Source organism: Ooceraea biroi, chromosome 1 (assembly GCF_003672135.1).
Source record: "Ooceraea biroi isolate clonal line C1 chromosome 1, Obir_v5.4, whole genome shotgun sequence".
NCBI classification, from domain to species: domain Eukaryota; kingdom Metazoa; phylum Arthropoda; class Insecta; order Hymenoptera; family Formicidae; genus Ooceraea; species Ooceraea biroi.
Window position 1 is genome coordinate 2,961,943 of NC_039506.1, and position 26,607 is coordinate 2,988,549.

The window sequence follows — 26,607 nt, forward strand, 5'->3', positions numbered from 1 at the left end:
TTTATAACGGCGCTAGTGACGTGTAAAATAAAATTAATTCTTGATGTTTTTAATAAAACGCCCTCGTTAAAATATCGCAAGATAAAATAATGATGCGGGAATAATGATGGCATTACAGCACTTTTAATCATCAGTAATAAAATATTAAAATAAAAGATAATATTACGCGTTTGTGCACACGGATAAAATCGCTTCTGCCGCACGTTGCGATCAGAGTTTCTGCGTGGCGAACGGCACCAACGAACGGCACCTAACGAGATAAAGACTCCCGCGAAAACGAGACTCAATCAGATAAGTGGTTTCGCGGGAATCGCGCAGTAAAGCGTGAAAACCGTTCTTCTCGAGAATTCACCGGGAACTCGCGGAGAGATTCAATTCGGTTTTATTTGTCACAATCGCGACGGGTACGTCCTTCCCGCGATGCGGTTATTAAAATAGCATTTAGCCCCCGATGTGACGAAAATAACATTGGAGCAAGCGTTAATCAGTCTACGCACGGATCCAGATAAGATTACACGCGTAAAATATTCGCTATCGCATTACGCTGCGTTACAGCTGCCGTAAATTGTAGGATGAGGTAAAGAGTGTAAAGAAATACAAACGTAATCCGATATAAATAGATATTATAATGACATGAAAAATCACAAACTTGTCAAAACACACATTGTAAATTCGAGCTGTAACCTTTGACGTTACAACGCGGACGCGATTTCAGGATTTGAGCAATTAAAGAACGGAAATGCGACCGGACTACGCCGAGTAACTGCAAAATTAAAATGCAACCTAATGAAAAAGCGTTATTTGGACGGGCACGTAAAAAAATGTTGCACGTTCCAAAACTTGTGTACCTCTCGCAGACGTTTTCCGGCTGTCTAAACTTTTTCAACATCCGTCCACACCTGTGATTTTTATAAAGTTCCAACTGGACGCGAACGTACGGTCGTGACGCTTAAACCATTGCCCCCGGGCACTATTTCTCGCGACACGTAAATCCCGCGATTTTCCTTTTCTCACCCCCGGAAACGTTCGTTGTGGCCGCCGCTCGAGCGCCACGAGAATGGGGGTGCGATGAGTGAAGAGTCATCGTCGTCGTCACCGCGCCGCTATTTTTGCGACGAGCATCGATATTCCGGTGTCCTCGAGGAAGACACCGGAAATCGCGGCCAGTCCTGCCACCACCACGATTCCACGTTGCAATCCGCGCGATAAGTTAATGCCGACGGCATTCGCGAAATGTTTCCCCGCGCTAACTCCGTGATCCTCGGAACGTCGCGGCCGGAATGTACACGAGGCGCATTGCCGCTAGTATAAACGGTAAAGCGCGTAATATTCCTTGACGTCGTGCTTTGGGAATAGACGCGAGGAGGATGCGGAACTTGCGGGGGAATTAGCAGAGCAGCGAGGAAGAGAGAAAGAGAGATAGAGAGGGTGATAGAAGGAAAGGGATGCGGCGGCGACGGGCAGAGGGTGGCCGCGGCCCGTGAAGACCGGCTTAAGGCGTGTTGAATCATAACGAGGACTTATGCCGAAAGCCTCCGACAAGAAGCCGCGAGCGAGCGAGCTCTCGCTCGTATTCTCTCTCTTTCACCGTTTCTCTCTCTCTCTCTCTTTCTCCCTCTCGTTCTCTGTCCCGGCTTTCTCTCTGTACGTTCACTATCGTGCCAACCGCCGCAGCACCCTCTGCTGCTCTAGCGCCTCCCTCGCTCTGCGACCCTCGGCGTCTATCGTCATCGTCGTCGTCCTCGTCCTCGTCGTCGTCGTCGTCGTCGTCTCGCTACCTCCCGCATCGGTTAAGAACGCGGCTGCGAAACAACGGGGTGGCATTACGAAGCGGCGCTGCTCCATATTCATACCGCCGTCGTTCGACGACAAAGTAAAAAGAAAAGAAGGCGAGTCGTTTTGTCGGGACGGCAACGGGAGCGGCAAGAGGAGAGGGAAAATGAAAGCCGCGACCTCGTATACAGTAGAGAGAAAGAGAGAGAGAGACGCATACAGAAAGAAAGAGGAATTCTATGACCTTCCGGTCCGGTCGACGACGAAGGTGCTCGCTCGTTAAGCGAATCGAGAACCCATAGACGAACGTTATCGCGTGGGGATTAGAGGTGCTTACGGCGGGCTCCGGAGATACCTTGAGAATCGTCGCGCGCGACAAAGGGACGCAGGACATCGTCCTCCAGGACCTTATAATCGGGATCGAGCAACGATTGGTGATCATACGCGAGCGTATCGGGGCGTTAAGGCTCCGGAGCCGCCCACTCCGTCGTCGGATCGCTTCTTTACACGCATTTTAATGCGCGCACGGATAATTGGCCCAGCGCGCTGTTAGCTAGTTCCATTAGGAAACATCTTATTGGCCTTAAGGCGCTTATTACCGCTCTTAATTGCGCGAACGCGCTTTTACCCTTATTAACTGTCGACGACGGGTACCCTAATAGGGCGGCATTATAACCGGAGATAATGCGTTTTCCGCGTAGGTCTTTCCGTCGCGCGCCCGCACGCCTGCTCCCCTCTTTTTTTCCTCCCTTACGCGCGATATCCTATCGCGCAAATGGCGATAACGTACGGTATCACTTCCTTGCTAGTCGCGCGTTAGCACTTCCAGGATGAGACCGCCCGAGTGCGTCGTGTGCGTTCTCCGTGCACCGCCCAACGTATTCGAGACTCCGGGTGCAAGGTGGATTTAATTGCCCGATCTTTAATTCAAGTAAACTGCGTCTTATGCGATGCGCGCGAGCAGTTAGACTTTAGTGTGCGTACAGCAGATGGAATGCATCTCCGAAAATGTTGCTTATACCCTTATCAACTCATAAGACTTTCCTCTTCTCTTTTGAAACAATCTTCAGTCTTCAAAACGTTCAACATTATCGAGAACAGTCACCCTTCAGGGTGATTTTACTTTACTTTCTTTTATACTCGAACGATGGCCTTCCGCATAACGATCACCTTCGTTAATAGCTTTAATAAATTTAAGCGTCCATATGTACATACGTTTCACGTAGCCGGCGCGTATATCGTCGATAAGCGGATAATAAGATGAAGTAGGTCGCAGTCGCGATATGTCGGATACGTCGACAGAAACACGAGGTTCCTCCGTGTGTATCGCGTCATAGCCGCCAGTGAGGGGGTGAGAGAAAAAGCGGGATCGTTAGACCGCATCCATCCGTCGAATCTCGACGGATAGAACGTCGGTGGTGGCGGCGACGGCGGCTGCGGGGAATGACCGGAGCGGCCCGGGGGTGGTTGCAGTCGTTCTCGGATATACGGAGAGGTTCCGGACTGGTTTCGACTCTGGGCTCCGTTGGGTTGTATGTACCAAGGGGGTATCCATTAGGGACAGAAGTATTCGCGCGCGAGATATATCGACGTCGCCCCGGAGGATTTATCGTGACAGCGGCGCTTGAAGGGATTGTAAATCCCCGTTTGAGGATCGCTGATACCAAGTTTTATGTGGGACATTAGTTGGGTGGGGCGTGGCTGAATGGTGCGGAGTCGAGAATAGCGCTAGAGAGACGAAGAGGCGCAGAGGGGCGCACGGAGGCGGACGGGCGAAATGGGGGGGTTGCGAAGGGGGCTCTTGGACGTAGAAGAAAGAGGGCGCAGGGCGAAAGGGAGAAAGAGAGCTGCCCGGGCGCAATAAATTAGCCCGAAATGAAAGACAAATCGCCTCCGAGCTGTCCGCCCGTTCGCCCGACGTGATAGAAGCTGCTATGCTGCTGCCTCCACCGCCTCCGCTCCTTCTTCGTCTCCGTGTCTCGCTTTGCTTCCTTCCATCCGTCTCGCTCACTTTCTCCTATCTTCGCGTACGTCCGATTGATCCTCCTTCTCTTTCTTTCTCGTTTGTTCTTTCTTTCTCCTTCTTTCCATCTTCGCTCACTGTGGACCGGTCCCCCAGGGGTGAGAAAAGAGACCGAGGCAGTTCGTCAGGTTCTCTCGTTCTCTCCTTGCGCCTCTCTTTCTCTCTCTCTCTCTCTCTTCCGTTATTTCGCCTCCCTACTCCGCCCCTTCCCTTTGGCCTTACGTACCACCTTGATGGACGCCTGTCGACCCACCAGGGACCCACCTCGTCGCTGCCCACCGACCGACTTTGTCCACGTCGTGAGAATTCGCGCGGCGTTGATCTTCGTCCTCGGGCGGATACCTGCCTGGCAGGTGCACCATCTCGTCGCCGGAGGATCGACAGTTTCCCCTCGCTTCCTCACGCAGTTTTTTGTGGTCGCCGTGCCGTTTTCGCACGTCGCGTCGTGCCGATCTCCTTCGTGCCGCAGCGTCCACGAAATCAATCACTCGGCGAGCTGCATTGCTGCGCGTGATGATGACGCCTCGGGGGAGGCTCATTTGCCACGTGGATTTTTGACGCCGCGCTACCGGATCGCGAGGAATCCCGACATGAAAGACGTCGTAAGAACTAAACAAGACAAATCAGATGGAAGCCAGCGGCAACGTTACAAATAGATGAAAAATTTCTTTTCCAACTTTCGTTACGTCTCTCTAAATGGCTTCCTCTTCGTCCATATCGATCCGCAGCTACGTGCGGCAGTTAAAGTTTCGTGAGATCATAAGATCAAGGATACCACGGGGAGAATCGGCGATGTTAGTCTTTAGTTCCTGCGAGCCAAGTTACGGCAAGAGTATGATCTATACGACAAAGGCAGCGAACATGAAAGCAGACGCAAACACGAGCCTCGCGGCGTCCGTCTTTAGTACCTGACATCTCGTCTACAAAGGCTACGGACGTCAATTAATTAGTCGGGTAGCTCCGTTTGTAAACCGGAGGGAATAAGAAGGTTCGGGCTTCGCCAACTCTCTCTCTCTCTCTCTCTGTTTCTCTTCCTCTCTTCATGTTTGACTTATCAACGAGATCTTTATGAGCGAACTGAAAATGTACATTTCCTTATTCATTTCGCGCGCGTTCGTTCGCGGAAATCTGATGTAAACGTGCGAGCGTGCAAACTAACAATTTCGCGACTCTTGCTTGAAAGCCGAGTGTATTTTGCGAAAACAAAGAAAAAAAGCAGGCACGTCGCGCGACGAATACGTATAAATTTCCGCGAGCACGGTACTTTTATCGTAGCATCAAATTACAAATCGCGGTCTCATGGCATGTGCCGGCGGGATGGAGGAGGAGCGGGGCGAAAGGAGGATGAAAGTAGAAGAGTCAAAGACGGGGATGGATCAAGTACGCTTCGAGAATTGCGGGAGCGACAGATACGGTTATCGTCCTGCAATACAATCAGCGAAGTTTCCACGGATGGCAGGCAATAAAGCTTTATGTATATTACAAGGTCCATGCAACGATACTGCTCGTACGTGAGCCTTTCATCAAAGCGTTCCTCTTTGCTCGATCTTTTTTTTCAGACGAGGAGAAAGAACTTTGCCGAGTAAAATGGATTGAATAAAACTACGACGTGTGTGTTCCTCCCGTGGAAACTCCAAAAAGCTCTTTAATACATCTTCGCGTGTCGATGCGATATTGGCAAATCGATAAACCGCTCGCCGATATTAATGGATATTACAGACAAATTTTCAACTTAGTTTCCGAGTTTAAGCGCGCGGAAGATCATTGTGCCCCGTACTTGGACGCATTCGCTTTTATTGCGTGGCTGCTGACATCTTTAAGCAGTTTCGTGCTCTAAGCGTAATGAGACAGGAGGGAGAGGGAGATTTGACAGAATTTATCGAATTATTTGTCCATATAGCGGTTACCAAAATCAATTAGCTAAATACCTACATTGGATAATTCAATTATGCATCCCGCCATGAAAGCCACGCGCGCAAACGGAATTTAGGAATCGATGAGTCAATTGAAACTCCCGTATTTCGAGGGTGGGAAAATATAGATTTGCTATTCATACGTTACATCGTGTCCATCAACAGCGCGTCCGATCTGACGATTTGACCGGGGCGGATGGGAAAAAAAGAGGTGCGGGGAGGAGAGGAACGGCCGGCCGCGGTTCGCGTTAAAAATGCAAATTCTCCGGCGTAAAACGAGGCACGCTAATTTTACAAAAAGCTCATCCCCGGCCACCGCTCGCTGCCGAAGGCTGCCGACAGAATAACTCATAGGGCCGGTAGCGGCACCAGCAGGACGGTCACTGTTGGCGAGTGTCTGTGGCGAAATGAACGTTTTAATTCCCCTCCATAAAAGCCAACGACAAATCAAACGACTTTGACATGATTAACTGGCGGGCATAAATATCGGTATCAATGCACGTGCACGTGCAATGACGCGTCGCGCCATGTCCGCGACTGTCTGCCTCTCTTGCTCGCTCTCTCTCTCTCTCTTTCCGTCTCTCTCTTCTTTCTGCGTGTGTCAGCCCTCTCTCGTCCCTTCTCTCCTACTCAGCCCTTTAGCTTCCCCTGCCACCCCCCCTCGCATTCGCTCTTTCCGTCTGGCTCGATGCGCTGCGATGTGCTGCATTTTCTCCTTTTCGTGCCTCGTCGAGCAAAAACGGCCGCACCGGCGCGCCGCGCGCAGATGCCTGGATATTAAATATACAATGAATTAGCGTGCGCGTTGCTCGCCATTAAGAGGGAAAGAGGAGAAGGAGGACGAGAAGGAGGAGGATGTATATGCACGCGCGGCAGGAGGAGCGCGTGAGATCGAATGCAACGGCGATTGTATGCAAATGCGCGAGGGGGTTCGATCGGGGTCCCCGACGTTTCCACCTCGGGAAGGGGTACGTACACGGAATGGGGTACCGCCGTGCCCCGTCTCGGGTTTATGTGCCGCGATCCCACCGGGATATTCCAACCACGTCGGTTCGCGCTGCGAGATAAATAGATTACCTCGCGCGGCGCAATTAATTGGGGTACCGCGACGGGGTGAAGATGCGTTTTCCCAGTTTTTCATATTTTCTCCAAGGCGTCTCGTTTCTCGCCGCGTCATCGACACCCCGAGCGAGCGAGGTCGGTTTAACTCACATCATCAACTCACCACGCACTGAGACTGAGATCTCGGCTTGAAGATTGGGATTCTGCCGATCCGGATGTAGCAGACAACAGTTTGATTGGTGACACACCTCGATCTTCAAATCGCAATTGCAATGTTCAACGCATAGTTGATGAACGAATTTTGATATTTCACGAGATTCGAACGTCCGATTCTTCTACGAGCACGTTTGTGCAACTCTCCCGGTTGAACTCGTCTTCTCTTCCCTTCCTGCAGTTAGCATGCACTTTTACCTAATGGCACGTAATGACGCAGTTTGCGACGTTCGCGGAGATTCCTCCGATCCTTTTTTTCTGCTCGTTCGGTCTATGAAAGGCGAGCATCGCCTGCGAGCATTGCGTTCATTGCTTATTCAAGCCTTGCATGATTCTTCGGCTCCCTGAAGAGCTGCTCGTCTCGATTACCCCTAAAACCGGTACTGCGTAGGAATAATCATGCGAGATGCGCGAACCGATTAAATCGCCGGCCAGCCGAGCGCTAATAAATGCGAACGCGTCATATAACTCGGAATCTTACGGCCTCGGGCTGTCGAATAATGTTTACAATGTATGGCGCTCTTCCTTTTCTCTTATTTTCTTCGGGGTCGCGCGGCTCCAGCATCCACCTCGTCTGCATCGCTGCGACATCTTGAATCGCAGCCTCGAAGTCGCACGTTACGCGAAGGACACGATCAATGATACCGCTCGCTAACGCCGCGATGTGAATTTAACTGTGAAGATATTGCGACGACCGCTGCAAAATTATTCTTTTCATTATTCTGTGCTTGTATAAAAATTAAAATATAACACGATATAATTCACAAGCTCGATACGTAATTCGAGGAATATAAACCGCGACAAAATAGAATTATCTAACGTCCCGCTTTGCGAGCTACAGAAAGGATGTGCGTGCGAGACGTGCGTTTGTTTTTTTAATCTGCGTTTCTGGTCAATTGTGCATTCTTAAGTGTCACGTGAGGGCCGGGAATGTAAAGTGATCTTTGAGAAGTTGAAAAAGTTTCCGGCGGGTATACGTAAGAAACTGGGTTACTGCAACAGGTGGGTACTAAAGTAAATATACGCACATTACGTCCACTCCTTAGGAATGCATCTTTATGCGATTTAATCCTTTCGGTGATTAATACTTAATAACGCACGAGGTTCCAAGCGCGAGCGATAGATTACGAAGAAAAGTTACTTCGATTTGGCAGCCACAAATTAATTTCCGTAAGCCACGATATTTCGAGGCATTCCACTGCATTATCATTCTTTCTTATAAAATTTTATTTTATTAAACATTTATAATTTTTGGCAACAGATTATTTGAATTATCCGGTGACACTTTATTTATCAAAAGTATGATAATCTTAGAAAGCATTTTGATATTTTAATATTTAAAACTTAAATTATCAGAAAAATTAAAGGTGAATATTAATGATTTGAAAAAAGACAGGATTCTCTTCCCATAAAAAACGATAGCCGCCAAATCAGTAAATCGGGAAGAAGCGCAATAAATCGGGGGCGGGGGGGGGGACAATTTGCGATCTGGTATCGCGCACTGTATAAATTGTATAAATGCGCAGTATATTACTGATTACATCAGAGTCCCATCACGCGTAAAGAGTCAGGAATCGTCTTCCGCGCGGAAAGTTGTTTAATAGAAAGCTACTATCGCGATGGAATAAGGACGATTATGCAAAACTTTGGGATCCGTTCAGCGAGTGTAATTCGAGGGCATAAATTAACCGGGCGAGGCATTATCAACCTGTATTGCCACAATTTATGACTACTAATTAAAGGGTTTAGGGAGAGAATCGCCATTCTGATTTGCACGCCTCTGCCACCCTTCGGAGCGGGCAAACTTTAAACGACAAGCGGGTCTCATTAAGATATGAAGCGGACTAACGGCTTCCACGAGTCGCTTCATACTTGTGTCGTGCATCGTCATATACACGCACATACGCACACGATAAAAAAGAGCACGTACACACACACATACAAGTCCCTGTAATCGCAGAGAAGAAAGAAGAAGAGGAGGAAGAGGAGAAAGAGAAGGAGGAGAGGAGGAGGAGGAGGAGGAGGAGAAATCGACTGTTAATCGTTTGGTATCGTTCGCTAGGCCTCGCTGCATTGCGATCACGTGTATTTGTCATCGCGGAATATCAGTCGTAAATTACCGAAAGAATGATTGGCAGAAACGGCGGGATTCATTCGCGCGAATTACACGCGTGCCCCGGACGAGCGGTTTTGAATTAGCCGTGCCGATTTATGCGCGCGCTGGCCTCGCGCTGATCGATGAAATACGCGACGGGAGATGCCGGGATATAAATGCAAGACGGCGATAAAACACCGTGGAAACAATTGATTGTTATTCCACGACGTAGGCAGCGATACGTCAGGCGGGAAACGAGAGTGGCCGCGGACTAATCAAAGTGTCGCGGCGCAGCGAATCGAATCTATCGGGAACGCGAAGGCGTCGAGGCGGCTTCGAGCGATCGACCCCCGCCGATCGTTCATCACGCTTTCGTTGCGTGTTATATTCGCATGACAATCACGCGTATAATTCACTCACTCGCTTCGTACGGAATTACGCCGCGACAACGCGTTTGTTCGGCCGATAGCTTATCCAAGGCATTGACGGCTGCGAGACGTTGATACTCTTGATTTAAACCGCCTCCGGACGACACGACCATTTGTCAAATATTCCACCGAGAGTGATCCCGCGTTTAATCCCTCGCAGCGCAATGGTCACACGCACATGCTGGAAACGGTACTCTCCCGCGTTTCCGCGACACGCGCGCGTCCTTTCTTCTTTGCTTTCTCTTGCTGGAGGAATTGCGTCAATTGGCTCGAACTGTCTTGTATGTAACCGCGTTCAGTTCGCTTTGTGCGCGTGTGGTTGATGTTTGTCACGGTTAACGTGGATATTACCACCGCGTCTTAATGCACTTTTCATGTTAACTTTAACGCAAGATTGAAATAAATTTTTCCGCGCGAATATTCCGCCGATAATGACGTACGCGTTTATTTGCTGATAAAGTATGGGGGTGAGATATAAATGTACCGCGTTTAACAATTTCTTTTGCTTATTGTCATATTTATTTACGAAGGTATAATGTTGATGTGAATTATTGCGTCATCATACGCGTCATGTGATCTACACGATGCATTACCTATCTCGGCTTGACAAGTATCGGGTGAATGGTCGCATTTAGATATGCACTGTAAGCTGCTAATGCACCAGATAAACATTCAACAAATGTTTAGAGACGGTTTGCCGAATATTGCAGCACGAATCAAATAATTTGCATTCAATAAATGCAAATGTCCTGATGCTGATGTATTGTTACACACAGTTATCAATATTGATCAATATTTGGGAATTGGACGCGTCGTTTGGGCGCGCGATAAATACGTTATGAAGATTTGACGCGCGATTCATAAATAAAGATACAAATGGACATCATATTTTTACGTTGTTTCGAGAATACCTAACGATTAATGTTTAAAACGCGATTTCCAAAATTGTATCACGATTTTATTCATCAATTGTATTATTGATTAGCTATTTAATCAGAATTAATAAGAACTTTTACAAGTACTTTTAACTACACAAACATTTCCGAAAAATATCCGATAATTGATTCCAAAATATGATTACACTCGGTATTATTTAAACGTAACGACTCCATGCTTGTTACCAATTTATAAGCGGATGCCGAACATAAAGCTGGAACCGCGCAAGTCTTCTCCGCAGTAATATGATTCTGAAATCGTAAAGTCGTAATTTAAGAAGCGTCGTAACACGCTATAACAAGCGAGTCGCAACGGAAAGCTTTCGCATGAATGTTGCGAGCCGACGAGGAAGAACAGCCGAAGGAGGGAACTTTGCCATTTCGTTGTAAGCCGTCATTAACAGATACTTAGGATGCACGAAGGGGGCGGAAAGTAGGCGACACGATGTACTCGCACCTGCGTGCACCATTAAAACGCACTATTAAATATTAACGGAGGCCTTTATGAGGCCGTAATACGCTCAACGGCTCGTAGTTCGTTGCTAACGTCAGTGCCTTCTCGAACAGCGTTGAGGAACTCGAAATAGCTCCCGTTCATCGACGTGAACTTCCGATGCCTTTCTCGAAACTGTCATAAGATCCGATCCGCCGCTGCAAATATGCATAAGATCAGTGTGACCCGCGAAAATCACTCAGCTTCAGCTGCGACCCAGAATTCGGACTATTTGTTATTAAGCGAAAAACCTTAATAACTGCGAAATCTTGATCAGACCGGTCGAGACAATTAAAATTGTAATATTATATAAATTATATAAATGGATTAATAAAAGGATAGAAAGGGATTTTTTAATCATCGGTTATTGGCTATTGTAAATATTAATAAATAATCGATATTGATATATTTAATAATTATAAAAGGGAGAATCTATATCAGGATCCTCTCTTCAGGTCATTCATGAAGAATCAGATGTTAAACTTCTTTACGTTACTTTAAGGATACCAATCTTGCATGCATGTTCTTCACCAAGAATTGGACTTCGTGATGTGAAGCCTAACGAAGCTAATACGTACGCGCGATTAATTCCATTCGATCGAAACACCGCGGACAAATCTTGCGGATCTTCCAAGTGCATCACGCGAGCTGCGGTAACCGCGATACGAGGCGCCTTAACGAAGAGCGGGAAAACTTTTAATGCGTTCCGCGGCGGACATCGCGGTAAATAAAATTGAACAATCCTTCCAATCTGCCCTAGATTTTTATTACTCGCGGAAACTTGGGCGCGCACCCCTCGCGCACCGCTCGCCGACTTCGAAATCCTCTTTGGAGAGGCGCGAAGAGAGCGCGCGCGAGGAAATCCTACGCGGAAAACTCATCGGGAAAAGTCATTCCGTTGGTTTCTTCGTGGGGTGAGAGGATGATGGTGCGCCGCGTCGGGCTGAGCCGAGCCGCGCGCGTCAAGGGGGTGCGAAAGGGAGAAGTCCACCCTCTCGAGCCTCTGTGCGGTATAAGCCACCGGTATACGGCTCCTCTTCGTATCGTTCGATAAGCTCTGAGCCCCCGGCAGACACGGTGTGGGTCCACACGGCACAAAGGCCTAATTACCCATAAATTCGCTGATTTACGGCGGTCTAGAAATGTAAATATGAAATATGAAAATGAGGACGGCGGTAATAAAAGTGATGTACGGGGCTCCGTAGGGTCGTTCATGAAGGCGTCCATCATCGTGCTTGACGGGCTTCTTTGTCTGGTAGCGGCAGTCGAGAGCCATTTCGCTCTCTCGCCTCTCCTCCTCTCGCCACCCCCTTTCCTCCTCTCTCTGCGACTCTCTTCCGCGACTCTCTTTATCTCGCTCTCTCATTCCCTCTCTCTCTCTCTCCGTTTCTCTCTTCCTCTCTCTGTCTTCCTCTTGCACACTCATCCCCGTTCCCCCTTACGTCTCTCATGCTTTCTCATTGGAGACGCTGACGGGAACATCCGCGCGATTCGCACGCGAATTTGGTTCTCTCATGGCGAGAAGGCACTTTGTCTTGTCTTTTGTAGCTGTCGTTTTGATTCACGGTAGCTAGTGATTCTTCTTTTCTTTCCCCGCCTGAAGTCGGAAATACTCGCGGTCTCGGTCGATTTATCGTCGCGAAAATTTTCGTGACTGCCTCTACCGACTGCCTCTAATTAATGCATCTAAACCAAAAACTGACTGCTTTTATCGAGGTCCTGGGGAGAGGGGCAACGCAAAACAGGGGGATAATTTCTGTCGTATCCATACTTTCGGTTCTTTCCTGGGCACAATCTAATGCCATATATCGCATATTATTTATTAAATCGTAGAACAGTAATTATATATATGTAGCATAAAAAATCTGGACTGACATATTGGAAATAGAAAACGTGACACAAATTTACTGCGCTACTGATTCAATTTCTAATTACGTCGGAGTATCGTAAATCCATATTCTGTACAAGATAAACTCGATACCTGCCAAAGAAAAGTAAAAAAAAACTTGCTAGATAATCCGTTTGCTCTCATTCTTAAAGTGCCGGTTAAAATTATGGAGTATATATTCGTCAACGGACAAATCGCAAGAGAGAGCCGCGTGCTTACGACGACGGTCTTAACAAACATTTTCCTGATCACCAGGAGATCCTGGCGTTACCCGGATCCGGTTTCCCCGATAGTGCGTATTTGAGGTGACAGCACTTCTCGACGGGGAACGTTTCCCTGCATTAATTTGACCTTAATTAAGGCCGGCGTTGAAACGCTGTTGACTCGAAGCAACGTGAATTCATCGGGATTGCAGTGTTTGCACGCTATTCGTTGGACCTTTTCTCGTTTTTTGATTCTTTTGCTACGCCATTTGTTGGAATGCAAACAACCTTCCCCGAGCATTCCGAGGACCATTACACAGGTGAAGAAAATAACAGATATAGTTGCGTCGAAGCTGCCGCAGTTCCATTTATTTGAACTCGCCATAGCGATGCTTATCGCGCAATGTTACCCAATACGCGAAAGAGCATCGCAGAGACAAAGAAAAATTACAATTTTAACTTTAGATATTTTTATCCGAATATCTGTATTAAAAATAAGGCCGAATATACTCAGAGATCAATACTACCGAATCGGTCGCATTATCAATTTTGCAAATCAATTTTGAGATCAAATAAGAGATATGCTAATTCTACGTGTGTGTTTTTAATAATCAAAAATGAGAATATTAAAAGATTTCAAATGATGTCAAGCTATTTCAAATATTCATAATAAATATCGATTTTAACGATAAGTCGCACAGTGCAAGATCGACTGTCGCACTGATTCACGGCGTCGCCGGTAGATGTTTCTAGCTGTTCGATAACTGAGCGGCCTCACGGTAACCTTACCTTTAACTTAACCTAACTCGATCTGCAACTTACTCCAACATGCCGACAAACAAACGTCATGTAATCGAGTTGCCTTGAATTAGACGTAATAAAGTAGCAACTTTGTAGTATTTCAGAGCCGCTCCAATCAAGTTCGACATGTCAAACGAAATAAGTAACTCGCGTAGACAGCAATTGGAAGAGCTGAAGAGCTTCACGGATGCAGTTAATAAAGAAATTGTCGACATCGTGGGGACCTTGGGGTGGACAGTGGAGAGCGTGACCAATGTGGTAAGCTAATTAAGTTGCAGTTAAAAGGATACTTTCACTTAAACATAAATTTCATGTAGGACAAGGAATACTTCACCTGTCCGTATGACTCGTCCCATCGCTTAACGGAGGACTCTCTCAACGACCATCTGGTCTCCTGTCAGTGGAAAGCCGAAGGTTATGAGAAATCGGACATCCCTTTATCGGAGCCAACCTTACCGGACGATTCACCGTTCAGCATAAAGTTTGGTAAGCAATTATCAAACACTTCAAGTCCCTTGAAAGTATCTTGGGAGATTCAAGCTTTATGCAACGTTCGCAGATGAACAACTGCAAGCTGAGGTTCTAAGGAGGGCCTGCGCGCAAAATCCAACAATGACAATCGGTTAGTAGAAATCTGGCCACTTATCGTGTACGCACTCTCATGCGTCTTAAATGATGACGGAATTTTTTCCAGCGAGTTATGAGTGTTATGCTTGCTGCGGAAATATATCCTTTTACATATCCTTTGCTTAATATCGCACGCGATTGAAATTGGATATTTTGTAACATTTGAGACATTTATAGAATTTTCCTATCTAGTAGCGTACAAGAAGTAGGCAGTTGCTATTCTATGATTGCAAGAAAACATTTATTTTGTTTTTATCGTTTTACAACTGTACTATTGCAACTTTGAAAAATATGCATTCTTGACGCTGATGATAGGTACGGGTGAGCGGTTAATACCGCGTACATCTGATAGGCTTGTCACAGATTTCACCAGCGATGAGAAGAGAGCACTGTACGATTACGTCATCGCTCATACCGAGAAACCAGATATTGGACGGGACATCGCGGACATTAATAATTTGTAAGTTCGATAAATTATTCGATACGCGTTATATTCATGTCGGTGTTTTATATTAGCGTGTAAATACCATCGACATTTTTCAGGAAACCACAAGAGAAGAAAGGCAACGAATTATCTTTTCTCGAGTTGTTAGTCCAGGAGCGTAACTTGAAGAGGCGTCGAGCAAAGCACAGAGGTGTTCACACGAATAAGAAATCTCACACTGAGATACTCAGGGAAGTGATTAATCAGCAAATGGAAACGTATGCAGAATGCATTTCTGGAGCAAGTGAGCCTGCGCAAGCGGTAGATGTCCAGAATGTCAAAACGAAAGACTCGAATCATGAAACGATGCAAGAGAGAGGGGAACGTTTATATAAAGTATTTCATAGTTCCTACGATAATTTTAATTCTAGAGAAAAGAACGGTCAACATTACGGTAAAAGGAATGATCTGAAAAGAGAGCGTTCGGAGGAAAGAAGGGATCGCTCGAGGGAACGGGATAAGCGGAAAAGATATTCGGATGAATGCAATGAAACGTACAAAAAGCGCGAACACAGCGGACACAGAAAGTCGTCGAGAGACCATTCCAAGGATCGCAAATCACACAAAAAGGACAAGCATCGAAGTAAAAGCAAACATAAGGATAAACATCACGAAAGGAAGCATAAGTCTCGGGATCGCGATAGATCATCGGAGAGACATCGTTCAAAGCACGGCGATTACAAACGAAAAATGAAAGACAAGGAGTATTGAACGTTTTCGTAAAATTATTTATAATCAAATTGTGACAATAAGAATGAAGTAACTAAAGTCTACTTCAAAATTTGCGTAGTCCCGAATGCAAAAAGTATTTTTCATTATCGTTATTTAAATATTTGTAATACTTCTATGTACGCTAAACACTTTTCTCAATTACAAGCACATTTAAAAAAATTCTATTCGCAATTTTAAAATACATCTTATTACTCAATTGTTATGAATGTGGAAATGAATATGCGGATATATCGGGGAATAAATCAGAGGCAGAGGATAATAATTCGATCGAACGCGATACTTGTGCTTGATATATGCCTTTTGATCATCTCCAGACAGTGTCCCGAAATCAATGTGGTTGCTATCTTCTAATTTGTTTGCTATCCGATTCTGTATAGTTAGTATAGCTTCTGTTTTCTCCTCTATTTTACATGGAACGTTCTCTGCTGGCAATTTATGTTGATGGACTTTGTTCCTCTTTGGCGTGAAAGTGTATTTCTTATTCTCCTTATCCGGTTCTGTAATATCGTTGCACTTGTAAGTGATCAACAATTTTTGTGTGTCGTAATGCGATAAGTGATTCCTTTGGCCAATCTCCACATGGGGATCCTGCAAATAATTTAGAATAATTCATTTATCGATTCGATAACGTTGCAACTTCACCTTGTATCCAAAGTATCTCTTCAGCTCTCGATATCTCTCCACGTAAGAACCGATGTTATATAATTACCATAGGTATTATTGTTGGAATCGTTCTATCCTTGGAAAATGCTGTCATCGAATAGTGCATGATGCTGTCGTAATCGTATGGTAATCCGTAATCCGTAACGATACTCTCATTCAAGATACGGAAATTGAACGCGTCTCCTGGAAAAACACAGTGCGCTCTCTCTTAGTTTCCTCTGTTGATTCGATTATACACGTTGCATTGATTACCCGGTCTTATATTCTCCCATATGATAGTGATGTGGTCGTCGCGGTCCGGCCTCATGTGTTCGTGATATACGCCCAGGGTGTGCAGTATCTCGTGTATCGCGTGTCCAATGATGCGGAAACACTTCTTCACGTTCAGGTTCAAGACACTAGGTGCAAATGGGCTGCGCCCTAGGTCGGAGAAGCAACCGTTCTGATTACCCGTGATGTTGACCCAACCCTCCGGCGGCAACTCCCCAGTTTCGTCGGGATAAATGCGCTCGAATTTGACGCAGGTCTTCGACATTATAATATCCATCGCGTTCTCCAGCATAGCGTATTTCATCGGTTCGTTAGCTACAACAGATGATAAATCTTGAAACGTTTCAGCTTAAAACGTAAGCACAAATGTTTCATCACATAAATCATTTCACGGAAGAATCATTTTGAAATCACGAGCATCGAGATTCCTATGTGTTTCAACTGGCAAGAAGCTCACCTATGGATGAATGAACATAGTATTTGACGACGCCACCGGGCCACAATAATTGTTTATTCTTCGTAATAGTCTTTCTCGATTGCGGCAGCTCGAATATGTCTCCTTCTCGTTTACTACCCTCTTCAGGATTGTCATACTGGGACCATGTATCGACTACGGATGTACAAAAGTGAAGATAAGGTACTTTGAGATATCTTTGATAAGTTTTTATTATGTCTTTTGGACACTTATGCATCGCTTAGACATGCTCAGTGAATGAACTTCACTCACGTCTGTAACTGATGGGTATTTCGGAAGCAGTCCTTCTTGTTTGTGCAAGATGAGGTGGCAATGGTGGTGGTCTTGTCCAAGGGTTTACAAATGGCGTTGAATTCGCTTCAACATTCGTGACAAGCCAACTGCCTAATATGAGTAAAGAGAAGAAATCGCGAAGATATCGAGTTTCTTGCATCTTTCCTGAGTGAATTGCAAACATGTACTGAAATTTATTTGCCGGTGCGCATTTTAATTGCCTTAACGTTTCGCGCAGTTGGCATTCTCTCCGCTGAAGGTACCGTGCATAATACATTCGGGGTGCCATTGTTCGCGGATTAAATTAGGATACCGTTATTAACAAGTACATTATTAAAGTAACAGTAAGTGTCAATACGTCCTTGTTCCATTAAGCCGTATCGCTGGTAGCTTTTATTTTCTTGTTCATTGTTAAGTGCGTTCGCATAAATATTTGGCATTGTGCGGCGACAATGAGATTATTTGTATCTTAAATTACATTTTCAGCGATTATTTAAGAATTATAAGTTGGCGTTATTGTCGCGTTAATTTTGTTTGCTTACAAGCAGAAATACATGAAATTCTACAACCAAAATTATAACGTATTTCAGATTTTATTGTCGAACCTTTTAAAACCGTATAATTAATTTGTTGCGGTGATAGTGATTATTATTATGTAGTAACAAATACAGATATGAATATTCTAGACGAATATCTAAAATCGATTAGTTCTATCAAATTAATTATATGAACTATTTATAACATGTTTAATTCTACGCTTATAATTCAATCTTAGAAGCTTCATTAGTGAATGTGTATGTTTATGATATTTTTAATCCCAAGCCTATTTAAATATTTCTCTAAATAATTTACTTTTATTGAATTGTGCAAAAATTTTTTATAAAATTGAATAAATGATTTTTTGACTTAAACAACATTCTTTCACTTGTTAGACATAATCCATTATTTATTTTACAAGTTGTAATTATTTTAATATGTACACAGCGTTGATGATAATTCTCTTGCTTCTGCATTATTATTTCTTCAGTTATCTTAACTTACTATTTCTTGCTTTAGCCGTAATATTTTCTGAGAGGGCGTTAGTGCATAGCAAGTTCCTCAAACACTGCACAAAGTTCCGTGAGTTTAGACGTTAGTCTTCAGTAGCTGTTGGTGGCTGTTAGTAGCAGTCAGTAGCTTCTCGTTGGTTAAAGAGGGATCTTTGATGTCGATGATCTTTGTTCTACATTCACTGTAGCACGTTAACCTTTGAGTTTAGTTGTTTATATTTAATGTACATCATTTTAACACAGCGAATGCGTTTTTTTATTTTATGCACATTCCACAGTGCAAACGACACATTTTTAACAGTTCATAAGTCAAAATGAAGAGATACGAGAGCTTCAAAATGAAAAAGTACGAGATCTTAAAGCAGATCGGAGAAGGATCATTTGGACAGGTGTATAAAGCTAAAAAGCGTTCAGATGGCGAAATCGTTGCTTTTAAGATGATAAGAAAGGTATGTGTGAACCAGGAGAGAAAGAGAGAGATCTGTAAATAGCTATCATCTCTTCCTTTTCTTCTCTTCTGTCATGATTAATGCAATAATCCATCATGTGCAGTGTGGCAGATCATTCAAGGAACTCAAAAGCCTGCGTCAAGAATGTGAGATTCAGCGTCATCTGCATCATCCGAACATCGTGCTGATGATAGACTCGTTCGAAACGGAAAATGAAGTACAGTATACCAGAATTACTCGTAATGAAACTAAGCATAGATAGAGACTCAGCATTAATTATATGCACGTATATATAATTTGTTTTAGCAGAATGGAAAGAGAGACAAAACACAACGGTAATTCTGTCCTTCTTTGCGCAAATGGATGCATAGTGGTCTGCTGACAATCACAGCGAATCATCAGCTATTTTTTTACAGGCTTTTTGACAAATGCACGTGCAGAGAAGGACAGAGACGCCCTGATATTTTATTTCTCTCATCTTCATTCTGCTACACTCAATCCGTAATAGAACAAAAACGTACAACGTGCTGAGTCTGTTATATACGTCTATCAGTGAAGCGCAATAGTTTCAAATATATTCTGGAATATCTGATCTAGATCGTAGTTGTAACGGAGTATGCGGATAAGGAACTCTATGACATACTAGACAAGGAAGGCAGATTGTCCGAAGAGCGAGCACAAGTTGTAACTTGTGATCTGGTGTCCGCACTTTATTACTTACATTCCAACCGAGTGATGCATAGGTGTGTAGCTAGTTGTAGACAGTTACGCACGATAATATAATAACATGAATTATATAATAATAATTGTGCGTAACAATTTCATTGTGTTAATATCATCAGAGATCTCAAGCCGCAAAATGTCCTTCTCGAATCAAATGGCGTTGCCAAGTTGTGCGATTTTGGATTTGCTCGCAGTATGAGCACCGGCACGCATGTACTCACGTCAATCAAAGGTACACCATTATACATGGCACCAGAACTCATAGAGGAATGTCCTTATGACCACAACGCTGATTTATGGTAAAAGTGAACAAATCATTGATATCATGTAACTTACTTGATCTTAAATTTGATCCTGCTTTTTAGGTCTTTAGGTTGTATAGTGTACGAGTTAGTAGTGGGCTCTCCGCCATTTCAAACTAATTCAATATTGCATTTAGTTAAGTTAATCAGATTTGAAGCGATAAAATGGCCAGATTTTATTTCATCTAATTGCAAGAACTTCTTGCAGGTAAGAAAATTTACTCGAATTTTTTTTATAAGAGATAAATAACTTGATATTTTATGTGATTTAGCTTAATCTCGATTTCAGGGTTTACTTCAGAAAGATCCTTCTCAACGTTTAACTTGGCCCGCTCTTCTTGAACATCCGTTTGTCAAAGATCGGATTATAATAGTAGGTGGCACCGTGCCCACTCCATTCACGACTCCGTTGTCGGCGAGCCAAGCGAGAGCAAAGCAGCAACAGTTGCAAAGCCTGGCAATGCGTTCTACGAATCAAACCAAGTATAATATTGACTTTAATCGCATAACAAAAAAATCAAGCTTGCAATCTATTTCATATAAATTTCTTTTGTAGGGTTGTAGAGAAAGCGATTCAAAAGATGCAAGAACAGGAAAGGAAGCATCGCGAGCATCGTCATCGAACGTGCTTCTCGCAACCAGGTTATCAGTTACCGCCTGCCTACTATCAACAAGCGATAAGTCATTGTCAAACGTTGCGCCATAGTGAGCCAAGTGGTACTGACTCCAGCGCTAGCATTGATGTACTGCTAGGAAATCTTAGTCTCAGAGCATCTCTGAGAAGTGATCTTCTAGCTGCGGATCATGCTATTTGCCAAACTGACTGTCCGCATGGAGTAAACGCGCAACATAATTTCCCAGTCCCATCAGAGAATTATTCGACGGATTATACTGTTCAAACGCAAGATGATAATCATTCCGTACGACAGTTAAATAGAAAACTGCATCGTGTCAATATTCAAGGTGATGGAGTTAATGTGGGCCTGACTGAGAAATCTTCACACGTGGATCAAATGCATGATGATGATGATGATTGCAAGCAAAGCGGTTTGAACAGCGATTTGAACAGGTGGGAATTCAGTGAGACAAAAGTTTTGGCTGAGAAACGCATGAGATTGCCGGATTGGGACCTAAAAGCAGTAGAAAGACCAATCGAGAACGAAGAGTGGGTGGCATTTTTGCAGAAATCAATGGAAGAAATCATGGAGGGTGAAGTTGACTCGATGTTGCAGCAAAACTGCGTTTCAGTTTTTGTGTCCCCTTTGAGAAATCCGGCAGCAGGTTGTCGAGTCATCGAATATGTGGCATGTTTATTATTACTGCCATTCACCGTGTCAATCAGCAAAAATAATCTGAAGAAGATTGAAACAGTTTACTTAGACGTGAGAGTGGTACCAAATCTTGTTTATGCCATAAAATTGTTAATGTCGAAACGTCCCGACAACGAATCGTACGCGGCAGACAGAGGAGACAACGCGGGAACGAGACCGGCATCTTCTTTGTCGGCTGATGAGCTCCAAGCACTCGAATGCGCGATGCTCGTTCTTTGTAGACTGGTATACGTCGAGAATCAATTCCTCATGCAATTTTGCGATGCCATCTACATCGTGAACGGAATGTCGTTTTTGAAGGAATTACTTGCTTTAGAGAAAAGGAAGGTAAGAGTTGTCATGGACCTTGTTGCGATTTTAAACAACGTACTGCGATCTCAGCCTGAGAATGCCGAACTTGTGGAACGTGTCGTGCTGCGTATGCCAGGTGAGCCGATTAATAAATTAGATACAGAATTTCTTAAGATTTTCTGCACCGTCGGAATATTATATCGAGTTATGTGTATGGAATGATATTTTTGAAGGCTCTTCAGTGGAACAATTGAACAGACTCCTTAATCATCGGCAAGCTGTCTTGCGAGCAAGAACATGTATCATGATTAGACTCTTGGCTAGATTTTGTTGTAGAGCATTACAACAAGTTTGGAATAGATCATTAAGAAATGTCATCGAGGGTTTAACCGAGGATGAGGATGAACTGGTACGACAGGTAAGTAAATTGTTAACGGAATGTGTTGCTTGAATGTGAATTTTGCATCATTCATCACGAATTATTCTAGGCTGCAGAGGACGCTGTAGCTGAATTAAAACAGCTGACATATTACAATCAGAAAACCCCTACCAATTGAGTGCCTTAGGATAAATCAACGAGATTATATTTTTAGAGATCAATTTTATTATTATCGTTACATCTAGTATAAGTTGTATAAGTTTTCGAAATTATGTCTTTTATTCTCTGACAGACTGATAATTATACTTAAGAAACGAATTTGTTTGAATTAACAACGAATACTTAAGAACAAATTTGTGATATTTTTGTATAAATTTTGTATAAATCGCTTTATAATAAACCATTTTTTATATAAAAACATATAACTCGTAAACTAAAATTTGCGAATTTTCCTTCCTTTTCAATCTTTCCAAAAGCTTGCAAACGTTTCCACACTCGACTCACAAAACTTCGTTTACAATCCAATTCGTAGACTTGTTCATACCTGGATATCTTTATCGTGCGTTTTAGAATTTGATTACCTGGATGCGAATTTAATCAAATATCCATCCTATAGAAATCTCTTCGGAAGAATCTTCGCCGCTATTCCCTCCCGGCTTATGATCGTCGCATTCCTCCTTGTACATTGCTCGCACCTTGGCTACATCCTTTGCGCTGAGTCCGTCTCGCTGACCAAGTTTTACCTTCTCTTTCTGCGAAATGACATAAACGTTCAGAGCAAACCGAAATCAATAGGAATATCGCAAGTGCCGTGCGCTTATTACCTTCGGCGTAATGGTAGGTTCTCCGTTACTGGAGAACGCATGGGAGCTATAGTGCATGACGCTCTTGTAATCATAGCCGATGCCATAATCGGTGACAGTGCGGTTGTCATACTTGTTGAAGTTATGCTCCTTACCTGCAAACATTCAACAAGATTGGCTTCACCTAAAGCATCTGATTTAAGAATACAATTGGATCAATATCGTTTCAATTCTGAGACATGTAATTCGATAAGTAAATGATCAATTATTGCTGTACAAAATCACGTTAAAGTAGTAATGTATAATTAAGTCTTTTCTTATTCAAAATTATTTGTCGAAATTATTTTGATCTGCTCGAAATAAAAGCTATCGTTTAATTGATTACACTGTGAATATTAATGTTATTGGCAAATGCTCGAACCGAATTTGATGTTCTCCCAATGTATGGTGACCCACTCGTCTCGGTCTGCGGCGCTCTGTTGATGGTAAAAGCCTAAGGCGTGCATGAGCTCGTGCACGACAACACCGTGATGAATACATCCCGGATTCTGTAGATTCAACACCTGTCCATGACCGTGACGACCCACCAGGGACCAGCATCCCGACTTTTTCCCCTGTATCTTCACGTAATCCTCATCGGTATCCTTGTAAGGTCGAAAATGCAAGCAAGTTTTCTCGTGGTACTCCTGCATAGCTTCTTTGATCAGTTCGATTTCGTCCCGATCTATGAATAAATGATTCTTGAAGGAATATAAGATCGAGTCTCCTGAGTCATCAATAAAATTAATTCTTCTAATTTCAATTCTAGTAAAAGTGATTAATCAAGAATTTAATAACAATCGATCGATATTCAAGAGATACAAGTAATGCTAGTATTATCCTGTAGCCAAATGACTGCCAAGAAGAATAATAACTTACCGAAATCATTTTCCTCTATGAAGTACGGCACGACACCGCCGGGCCATCGCGCTGTGGCGTCCAAGAGACCATTTTTCCACGAGGGACTATCCGGATGGATCATTATATCACCTTCGTATAAACCACTCAGCTCCCAGACATTTTGCGGATCACTCGGGCTCCAGGAATTTATACTATCGGCTATAAAAAGAACGAAAACATGCGGTGGCAAAAGTTCTTGCTAAAGCAAGATATTCAACCTTTATAATCGCACTGCTGGTGGAATTACATTCTCGACCATCCATTTTCCTTTTAAACTTTACATCGAATTATAAATCTGCCGTCCAAATTAAAAGCATAATTAGAATCTTAATTACCGACTTCCTTGTGATCATGATCGTTGTCGAACACCCCATCGAACCGAGGCTCCGGCGGTACAGGATGACCGTGGGATCCGCGGTGACTCTTGGCCGGCAAGCCTGAACTGACACCGATCGCTAGAAACAGTAGAATTATTATTCGTGTTTGAATCATGGTCCTATGCCTTGTTCCGAACTAGAGCGCTACTTAGTCTGACACTGCAAAGTATCGTTCCTTTCCTTATATACGTAACCCTTATCCACTGTAGTACGCTCACTAGCGGAACGCTTTGTGGTTCCACCAGATATGCAAAAGCGAATTTATCTCGTAATTGTTTTCGTGAAGATAAAGGATACTCGTTGTTTCGAAACGTGATACTTTTAATCGATCCTCCTTCAATTTTAATCTGTCTGCTGACAAATAAGAGTGTTACCTCTGGAGGCCAATTAGCAATATCAATTATTATCATGTTCCTTTTATTATCCGCGATTTCGAAAACTATTTAGGTCGAAAATGCGAACTATAATTACGGACACCGCTTGAATATAAATCGCGCGGCTTATCTTTCCAGCGACTGTTCCAACCCAATAGCGCCAGAAAATGGGTCCCGTGGCACGCTCCGATAGAATTATCGCCGCACGTTATTACGCTTACGTCAAGACGGTGCATTTAAATAGAGGAAGCTACATGTACACGAGACAAATATAAATTAAGTCTTGCCAGTTAGCTCGATGTACGAGATATTATAAAAAATACTTCCTACATACCGACACAGTTCCTACAATACATGCAATATGTGAACGTGTAATTAAATGCACATTTAATTAAGATAGCCAAGAATCTCACAATCAGATGTATCTCGAAATCTTTGATATCTCAAGAAATCATAATATCTAATCTAACGCATCATGTAACAAGCACGTATACACATATTCTGGTACTGGACTCACGAATAAAATTCTTATCTCCGTAATAAAGTATATACTTTTGTTCAACTTCCATTCCATTTACGTATTAATCTTATCATAGAATATCCTGCGATATCAGCTACGAAAAAATACGGCGCTCCCTGTTTTCACAGCGTATTATTTATCGCCATTCTGAAAACAAGCAGCACGGCAGATTCGACAAAGGAGCGCCAAGAAGAAGAAGGCGCCTGATCGGATCTCCGGCATCCCGACGCCTCGGGGCGACGACGATCCACGGATGTGGGTCAAAATGATTCGGTAGCCGGCCGCGTAATTCAGTACATCGGTATATTATCTTCGAATCGTTTCGTGCCTTTCCCTCCGGACCCCTCCGTCTCCGCCGCGCGTCCGGGGCCCGTCCTCGGCCTCCGTCTTCACCTGGGCCCGGGCACGTCCGAGGCGAGAAAAAAGGCGTGCAATTATAACCGCGCGAAATTAACGGTAGTAGCCACTTCACCGTATCCAATATCGATGCACAAACGATAATGATTGAAAATGATTGCGATGTGCGCGCGCGTGCTTAATAGCCATTCCACCAATAAATTATAATAGAATAAATGTCGCAATGTAAGAAAAGCTGATGACGGTGCAAAACGCGATACGTGTCGATTGTTAAGTTAATAACAATTTTGTTGAAGTATGCGCATAGTTCTTCATGATTTTATTACGATGATGCTGGGTACAATTTTTCAATTCGATAAACGAGTATTATACAGGGTTCCAGTAAATGCCGAACGCGAAATGAGAACAGGAACGCTTGATTATGCACCCCCCATCTGCTATTTCGTCACTCATGCCAGAAATATCCTCTCGTTATTCTGTTACATTATTTCCAGCAATTTGCGTGTATGAATGTGTGCACTCACGCACGATCGCGTCGTTTAGCATCATCAAGCGATCTGCGCGAGTGCACATTGATTTTACTTATCTCGACCTAGCAGGCGAGCGAGGACCTAATGGTGCGGCGAAGTACCCGGAGATCTCGAGATATCGAAGTAATCGGAAGCTCGGCAGTGGTACCCTCTAAGTAACTCTTTAAGTAACTCGAGCGTAGACTCGCCGTTTAGACTTTCTGCGCCCCTTTCAAGCGCGCATTCTTGTAGCATTCCATGCGCCCAAGACAAAATTGAACCACCATCGTCACGTGATCCGCGAGAGCGCGCGCGCCCGCGCGAGCACGATCGGCTCGAACCGGTCTAGACGTGCGTTAGATGTGATAAAAGCTCCGTTTCAAAGCGTGCAGACGCGGACGTACAACCGCGTCGTACAACGACGAAATGCGCGGAGTCGCGCCCGAAAATCTCGAAGGCAGGGAATCGAAGGCAAGGCCAACGACCGAGGCGTTCCAGATTCGGGTAGGAGCTCCTCGTAGCCTAAATTCTAACCGGACTTCTTGGAACCACGAGCGGGCAAGAATGACTCTTTCACGTTCGCTACGGGGAGTTCGCGTTTTACGAGCGTCTAACGACGGAAACTTCATGGCTCCCCCGTTTCCTTTTCTACTTCTTTTCGCAGCTCGTTCTGTCTTTCTCTGTCTTTCGCTCTGTCTTTCTCTCTCGTTGCGATCCCATTGGGCGTCCGGGCCCCGTCGGTTATTTCGCTCATTTTTTCTCTCCTCGTTCTGGAGCTCGTTTTGCTAAGAAGTTTTTTTCTCGCAAGACACCTTCCACGAAGACCAGATTGCGCCTCTCGGCCGGTTTGTGC

General features: G+C 44.2%; 5 protein-coding genes across 5 annotated transcripts; 2 read left to right on the forward strand and 3 right to left on the reverse strand.

The window, feature by feature from the left end:
* Window positions 1-13,792: 13,792 nt before the first annotated feature.
* LOC105280346 (U11/U12 small nuclear ribonucleoprotein 48 kDa protein) lies at window positions 13,793-15,820 on the forward strand. The gene is made up of 5 exons (XM_011340836.3): window positions 13,793-14,085; window positions 14,145-14,313; window positions 14,387-14,449; window positions 14,770-14,914; window positions 14,998-15,820. The coding sequence occupies exons 1-5, from the start codon at window positions 13,954-13,956 to the stop codon at window positions 15,647-15,649; spliced, it is 1,161 nt and encodes a 386-aa protein (XP_011339138.1). The 5' UTR covers window positions 13,793-13,953; the 3' UTR covers window positions 15,650-15,820.
* Window positions 15,821-15,862: 42 nt separating this feature from the next.
* LOC113563432 lies at window positions 15,863-16,439 on the reverse strand. Its single transcript, XM_026975080.1, has 2 exons — window positions 16,380-16,439; window positions 15,863-16,258 (listed from the first exon to the last, which is right to left on the reverse strand). Exons 1-2 carry the CDS (start codon window positions 16,437-16,439, stop codon window positions 15,863-15,865), a joined length of 456 nt encoding a protein of 151 aa, XP_026830881.1.
* Window positions 16,076-18,210, reverse strand: LOC105280347 (astacin-like metalloprotease toxin 2). The gene has a single exon (XM_011340837.3). It carries the CDS (start codon window positions 16,905-16,907, stop codon window positions 16,542-16,544), a length of 366 nt encoding a protein of 121 aa, XP_011339139.1. The 5' UTR covers window positions 16,908-18,210; the 3' UTR covers window positions 16,076-16,541.
* A 286-nt stretch (window positions 18,211-18,496) lies between these two features.
* Window positions 18,497-22,293, forward strand: LOC105280348 (serine/threonine-protein kinase fused). Its single transcript, XM_011340838.3, has 9 exons — window positions 18,497-18,849; window positions 18,953-19,066; window positions 19,447-19,592; window positions 19,692-19,871; window positions 19,938-20,082; window positions 20,164-20,357; window positions 20,431-21,632; window positions 21,730-21,914; window positions 21,985-22,293. The coding sequence occupies exons 1-9, from the start codon at window positions 18,715-18,717 to the stop codon at window positions 22,051-22,053; spliced, it is 2,370 nt and encodes a 789-aa protein (XP_011339140.1). The 5' UTR covers window positions 18,497-18,714; the 3' UTR covers window positions 22,054-22,293.
* A 64-nt stretch (window positions 22,294-22,357) lies between these two features.
* Window positions 22,358-24,536, reverse strand: LOC105280480 (astacin). Its single transcript, XM_026969047.1, has 5 exons — window positions 23,953-24,536; window positions 23,597-23,776; window positions 23,100-23,402; window positions 22,700-22,833; window positions 22,358-22,627 (listed from the first exon to the last, which is right to left on the reverse strand). The coding sequence occupies exons 1-5, from the start codon at window positions 24,107-24,109 to the stop codon at window positions 22,469-22,471; spliced, it is 933 nt and encodes a 310-aa protein (XP_026824848.1). The 5' UTR covers window positions 24,110-24,536; the 3' UTR covers window positions 22,358-22,468.
* Window positions 24,537-26,607: the final 2,071 nt, after the last annotated feature.